We start from the raw sequence: 7184 nt of genomic DNA on the forward strand, positions 1-7184 counted from the left end.
TTCACCAACCTGCAGAGCAACATGGTTTGCCAGAGAGCAAAGTTATCTGGTATGTTTTATTTTGCTTTACTTCCAATTCCAAATCATCCACTTATACCCCTTTCACACATACATGGAAACCCCTGGTTTTTGCACGTGAACGCGCATCAGTCTGGGATTTCTGTATGTGTAAATGCAAACGACCTGATACTAAGTCCCGGGGCCACAACCCTACTCCTGACCAGGGTCACGGACCTGAGACCTGAGACATGTCTGAAAGCGGTATTAGTGGTCTCAGATGCTTTCAACAAGCACAAATACTACACCAACACACCAATTTCCCATGTCAGCAGACTAATAGAGATCTTTAACCTCTCTGTACCATGCTCCATTAAAGCTGCCCCCACCTCTGAATTCAAACAGGGTCTTTTCCTTTTATTCTTATTATTAGGATTGACAGCATGAGTCTCCGCCCACCCAATATAACATTTATTTTCATTTCCTTTTAAACAATTTTCTAAAGTTAAACTAAAAATGTGGTGTTATACAGTAGACCCTATGGGGTATATTTACTAAAGTGCGGGTTTATAGAAGTGGAGATATGGGGGGTCATTCCGAGTTGATCGCATGTAGCAACTTTTTGCTGCCCGTGCGATCAACTAGACGCCTCCTATGGGGGAGTGTATTTTAGCATAGCAGGGCTGCGATCGCTTGTGCAGCCCTTCTTTGCTTAAAATGTTTTGTGTAGAACAAGACCAGGGTCAGACTTACTTACCCTGTGCGATGGATCCAGCGATGAAGGTCCCGGAATTGACGTCAGACAACCGCCCTACAAACGCCTGGACACACCTGCGTTCGGATCTCCACGCCCGGAAAACGGTGTGTATCCGCCCCAGAACGTCTTCCCGCTGTCAATCTTCTTGTGATCATGCTAGCGATCACTTTCTTCTGGTTGTTGCCCGGCGATGGCTGTCGCTGAGCAACGGTGCGTGCCATTGCGGGCGCCACGCATTTCCGACCCATTCGCACTGCAGCGATAAACAGCAGCGTGCGAACGGGTCGGAATGACCCCCATTGCCAATAGCAACCAATCAGATTCTACTTATCATTTATCCAGCACCTTCTAGAAGATAATAGCTATGGGCAACATCTCCACTTATATAAACCTAAATGTGTGGTTCTCAATCCATTTATGTGACCCAGGAGTCCTTCAGGTTAAAGGGTATTAATTCATATATGAGGGGTGCTTTATATTATCTAGACAAACTCTTATTTACAACAGAATATTGTTATGTGGGGATGAAATATCCATTACAACAGATATGTTAGATGTTAAGCCACCACTGTAATAGAAAACACAAGGCAGGTAATAAATTAGCAGTTTATGGACTCTACATATGGGCCAATTTTGCTGTATTTATATGACATGGCATGCCAGGACAGATCATGCGTTACAGGACTGTCCAGAGATAACTGCTATTGGCAAAGGGCCTAATTCAGACCTGATAGCTCCTCTGAGTTTTTGCATAAGGTTGCGATCATAGTCGCCGCCCATAGAGAGTGAAAACCCGCCCTGTGCAAGTGTAGGAATGCATGCATACGCCGTGCGAAAACTCACCAGACAGCGGACATCTGCAAATCTGTTCGCACTCACTCACCATCAAATGATTTTACCAGTCTTTGCAGTCTGTGCGTAGCCCAGGACTTACTCCTACAGTGCAACAGAATCAGGCTGTTCGAGGCCGGAGCTGACGTCACACACCCTCTCAGAAAATGCTTGGGAACGCCTGCATTTTCCCCCCGACACTCCCAGAAAACGGCCAGTTACCACCCACAAACGTCCGCTTCCTGTCAATCATCTTCCGTACGCCTAGCGATCGAAATGTTCACACCATTCTGTCACTGTTTGGGCTCATGCCTGCGCATTGCGGTGCACACCGCGGTGCGCAGTCATTCGATAAGCGCTCGCTGTGCGATTTCGCACACCAGCGATCAGGTCTCAATTAGGCCCAATGTCTTTTCCAAGTGCAAAAGATTATCTGTATTGTGCTACTATGCGCAAAGCGGTTATCAGGGACTCCACGATGGTGACATCAGACCGAGGAAGCGCTGACTTATGGGAGAAAGTAGGAAGGGATCTGTCTTCTTTCCTATATTTCTACACTTCTGCCAGTCAAATATACACGATGCCATCCAGAGACGGCGTTATGTTTTCAATAAAAAACCGAAAGCTTCTCTCAGCTATATTACATACAGTATCATTCCTGCACAGCCCCCATTGACTCCTGCAGGACTATGAAACTGTGTCTTCTCTGCACTTCTCACTGCAATAAATAAGTAAAAATTATATTTACAGATTTCTCCAGCTAAAATGCTGGAGAAAAGTGCTTTACTAACTATGTCAGTCTCAATAAACCCTTTCCTTGCTGGAGGGGATATGATATAAATAAACAGGGCCATAAGGAGGGAAGTGCAGCCGATGCCGTCGCATCGTGCCCTGGGGGCTGCCACGGCTAGCAGGGTACCATTCAGCATCCTGTATCCAGTCTCACTGCTGCAGTGCAGGTTGGCGTGTCCTTTGGACATGCACCCTGCAGGCAGACTGTACAGCCACACCAAGTGTCCTTAGTGTGCAGAATTGTCCCAGTGATGGCGGTAATGCCCACTCACCCCAGCGGGCACAGATTTATGGCAGTATGTGCTCAGGGGATAGGCAGTGGCTGCACAGGGTGCGTTGCCACCCAGTTTCAGGGGTTTTGAGAACTGCGAGACCACGCTGACAGACAAATGCATGAACACTAATAACATAATCCATGAGATCCACCAAGAGTATAAAACATTTTATTATCAAATAATCCATAATCCCACTAATAATATGTATATGTGCAGATGTATATGCTGCCTGTGTTTATATTATCAGTTCTAGCCCCTCTGCACGGCGCTACAGAACCCTTGTTGCACCTTATACATAAAAGAGAACACTTCTTATAATAAAACAGTTGTTTTAACACTTTAGCTGCCGCGAGAGCTGCTACATCCATCTGACAGGCTTCCCGGGGGCCAGCAATTAGGAGAAGGCAGCCAGCTCCCAGACAAGAGTGCGCTGCCCCACAGCTCTGTCTCCCCGTAAGGTCCCTGGGGAAGATCTCTCCTCCGTACTAGCTGCTGGTGCGCATTGATTCAGACTCAGACGTCTTCCTCCGCCCCCTCCTTGCGCAGAGCAGGGATTACATTACATGAGCCAGGGCCAGAGCACAGCGCTGGCGGCGGCAACTTCCTCCCCTCCCAGCCGCAGGCTGCTGTCACCGCCAGAGCCCCCGGCCTCTTTCCCACGGCCCGCGCGTGCTAACAGGCGGCCCTGCAGACTCCGGCCCTGGCCCGGCGCCCGACCAGTCAGCTGCAAGGTGGGCGGGGCCGGCAGAGCACGCCCGCCTGTCCATCATTGACAAGCAGCCGCAGAGTTCTTTTAGAATGGAGAGAAGGAGCCACAGCGTTCCAAGGCGCCTTTGTGCCATGGCGACGTCACCGAGCGAAGGAGGAGGCGGGCCTCTGGGAGAAGTCTTATTGGCTACTAGGAGATAATTGTGTTGCAGCAGCAGCAGGCGCCAGTGCTCAGCCTCCCCTCCCTCTCCCACACCGTGTAAGAGGCGAACCGTGGGAAAGCGATGGCTGGGACTTAACTAGAGGCATTGCCAGAGGAGGCAGCAGTGTGTCACTGGCCAGTCAGCACTACACAGTGACAGCAGCAGCAGCAGCAGCAGCATATCAGCAGCACCACCACCAGGGAGTCACCAGCTCCCTGCCACCACCTGCAGCAATGAAGAGGACCCACGACTACAGCTCCTCGGACAGCGAGCTGGACGAGAATATAGAAGTGGAGAAGGAGAGTGCAGATGAGAATGGGTAAGGAGCAGTAATGGCACCTAGTACAGTGGACTGATGAACCCCGACCCTGTCAATCAGATATATCCAATATAATAATTTAATTAATAGATCTTTACATCGATCACACTCTCTATACTCAATTGTATGCCTACCAACTCATAGCAAGCCCAATATATATATATATATATATATATATATATAAAAATATAAAAAAATCTTATTATTTTTAAAAAATGTTTTTTTTGTTGTTCTTTTTTAGGAATCTGAGTTCAGCTCCTGGTTCAATGTCTCCATCGACCACTTCCCAGATTCTGGCAAGAAAGAGGCGCAGAGGGGTGAGTGTCCCGTACATGCTTGCTGCAGGCTATAGAGAATGTGTCAGTGACTTGTCACTAACCTAGCATCTAACTATCCTTCCCCAGATCATTGAGAAGCGTCGTCGGGACAGGATTAATAATAGCCTGTCTGAGCTGAGGAGACTGGTGCCCAGTGCATTTGAAAAACAGGTAATATTATATTCTGTTGCTGCAATCAGGGGAATGGATTTAGGATAACGTAAAGGAACTTGAGTACAGGTAGATGTCATAAAGAAGTCTGCGCATTGATTTGTACAAGTGCTGTACTTACTATAGAATACCAATAATTATCTAGTCTTTCTACTGGTATGTTATTTTACTGGTTTGCTATTGTTTTTGCAAGACGAGAATAGGGGATTCAGCCTATAGATTTTTCATGTTTATAATGAACTGCATCGAGTTCACTCTTAAAACAATTTTTTTGAATGCAGTTATGTGAAGTTTTGCTTTGATTTTTGCAGGGTTCAGCAAAGCTGGAGAAAGCTGAGATTCTGCAGATGACAGTGGATCACCTGAAGATGCTGCACACTGCAGGGGGTAAAGGTATATATCACATACTGTAATCTCACTGCTGCTTTCTCCACAGGCAACTGTGTGTGCTCAGTACATATTAAACATATTACAAGTATGTTTGGTCACTGGTAATTAGCCTGCTGATTCATTACTTACCACTAGGGGATTTTTGTTATGTGATTAATTTGTGCAATAAGCCAGTTCCTTAAAATTTCGATGACTTGTGAGACGTTTATGTGCTAAGGAACTCTAAATAAAACATGTCTGGAGATGCTCATTTCACTTCTGCAAAACTGAAAACCTAGTTGCCCATTTTTTCTATAGTGAAAACTGTTAACTGATATAAATAGCAGAAAAATGGACTATTCCATGTCTTTGCTCCTTTATTTCTCGGTGACCTGTGTTCTCTTATGGAAACTGTCAATACATATGCAGCTGTATTTTTTAAGTATTTGTCCCAGCCATATTTCTGGAATGAATGTCCATAGAATGACTTCTGATCTGGGTGTTCTGCTGTGTATAGTGGGAAATACTGGACTTTGTCAGCGTGATCAATATAGCTTTCATCTTAGGAAGTTTGACGTTGTTTCAGGAAACCCGTGGCTCTCAGAGTGTTGTGGGATTGCAAGACCTAGCACGTCAAGGTGTGCTGGAACTTGTAGTTTCACAGCAAGTGGGGAGCCTCAGGCTTTTTAAGCCTATTTTACAATGCTTATGCTTCAAATCATTAAAGACAGAGCTTAGACGGAAACTCCCAAATGCACTTTCTTCTTCTTCTTCTAGTTTTTATATATTGTGTGGATATTAAAAAGTTTTCCAGTACATGTGATTTATTTTGTTGTAACTTTGTTATTAGGTTACTTTGATGCCCATGCTCTTGCAATGGACTATCGTAGCTTGGGTTTCAGAGAATGCCTTGCCGAAGTTGCTCGGTATCTAAGCATAATTGAAGGTCTGGACAGTGCTGACCCTCTCCGGGTACGACTTGTTTCTCATCTCAACAACTATGCCTCCCAGAGAGAAGCTGCCAACAGTGCCCACACCAGCATTGGACACATTCCCTGGGGCGGTGCCTTTGGGCACCATCCTCACCTATCTCACCCTCTACTCTTGGCACAGACTCCACATTCAAATGCAAGCAGTACAACATCTTCCACAGACGCTCACCACCAGAGCAGGCTACCTGGGTCACCACACGCTGAGTCCTCCACACTGCGAGTTTCTTCTAATGGGAGCCTCACGTCAGTTCTTCCAGTCGTCACTCCCTCAAAACTGTCACCCCCACTCTTATCCTCAATGGCTTCTCTTTCGGCATTCCCATTTCCTTTTGGATCCTTCCATTTACTGTCCCCCAATGCACTGAGCCCTACGGCACCAGCACCGACGGGCAAACCCTACAGACCCTGGGGGACAGAGATCGGAGCGTTTTAAGACATTAATATGAACTCACTAGATTTTATGCAAAGGGTGATCTGGAGGGGGGGATTCTGAAGTCCAGCTGTGCTGGGTCTCTCATAAGGGCATTTACAATGTATATGCCAACAGGTGTGATACAATGGTACCATTGAAAATTGTTTCTCTTTAGAAAAACAACAACAATTGTTATCTATTTTTATTTCTTAATCAGCCTTTCTTGAACACTGTTCATTGCGATGATATAACAAAACTGAAGTAGGTGCTGGCTGAATACTTAAAAGGCTTTGTATATGTAATATTTTCAATTTATGTCATGACAGTGGGACATTTTTAACCAATAGTTTAGGGGTTTTCAGCAATCTTCCTATTAAAACGATGACCTGTCGTAGTCTTAATTTGTGGAGGTAACACAGTACTTATTTTGCTAATCGTTTTGAGTTGAGATATTCTATTTGAGATATCCTTGCTATGTAACTATTATTTTGGAGTTTTATATTACCAAGCGTTGACAAATCACATTTACCAGCTTTACCCAACTGCAAACCAAGTAGCGCAAGGTTACACTACTTACGATGCACAGGTATCTGGAATATCCAACCTATTCAACAGAATCTCTAATTTCTAATATATTTGATTGTCTGCTGCACTAGAACTTTATTTAACAAGTAGACTAATTTAAAAACGGAACCCTCTACGATTGTATATAACACTTCTGTGCATGAATGCATCATTGCCTGAAAGGTGAGCTCTACTGTACTGGGTTTAATCACTGTTGTAATGGTCTACTGTGACTAAATAAAAGAGTCCAAGTGTGAGATTTTTGAATTTGTGTTTTATGATTTCTTTGTACCGTTCCCAAGACCCATGAGCCTGTGCGGACCCATGAGCCTGTGCGGACCCATGAGCCTGTGCGGATATGAATCTCTGCAAACAAACTAAGGAGTGAGAAACTTTCATATTAATGCCCTTTTTTATCAATGAGTGATACATTTCACTGCGAGTGATAAATTGCACCAGCCAATCAGCTCCTGCCTG

At 45.2% G+C, this 7184-nt stretch overlaps 1 protein-coding gene across 1 annotated transcript; it reads left to right on the forward strand.

The window, feature by feature from the left end:
* The first annotated feature begins 3391 nt into the window (after nucleotides 1–3391).
* HEY1 (hes related family bHLH transcription factor with YRPW motif 1) lies at nucleotides 3392–6974 on the forward strand. Its single transcript, XM_063923939.1, has 5 exons — nucleotides 3392–3882; nucleotides 4124–4199; nucleotides 4287–4370; nucleotides 4682–4763; nucleotides 5590–6974. The coding sequence occupies exons 1-5, from the start codon at nucleotides 3797–3799 to the stop codon at nucleotides 6162–6164; spliced, it is 903 nt and encodes a 300-aa protein (XP_063780009.1). The 5' UTR covers nucleotides 3392–3796; the 3' UTR covers nucleotides 6165–6974.
* Nucleotides 6975–7184: the final 210 nt, after the last annotated feature.

This window comes from Pseudophryne corroboree, chromosome 5 (assembly GCF_028390025.1).
Source record: "Pseudophryne corroboree isolate aPseCor3 chromosome 5, aPseCor3.hap2, whole genome shotgun sequence".
NCBI classification, from domain to species: domain Eukaryota; kingdom Metazoa; phylum Chordata; class Amphibia; order Anura; family Myobatrachidae; genus Pseudophryne; species Pseudophryne corroboree.

What these genes read in the sequence shown, in the direction of transcription:
- HEY1 (XM_063923939.1), top strand. Translation starts at nt 3,797, where the DNA reads ATGAAGAGGACCCACGACTACAGCTCCTCGGACAGCGAGCTGGACGAG. An exon ending in GAGAGTGCAGATGAGAATGG is followed by an intron (nt 3,883 to 4,123) that starts GTAAGGAGCAGT and finishes GTTCTTTTTTAG; the next exon opens with GAATCTGAGTTCAGCTCCTG. An exon ending in GCACACTGCAGGGGGTAAAG is followed by an intron (nt 4,764 to 5,589) that starts GTATATATCACA and finishes CTTTGTTATTAG; the next exon opens with GTTACTTTGATGCCCATGCT.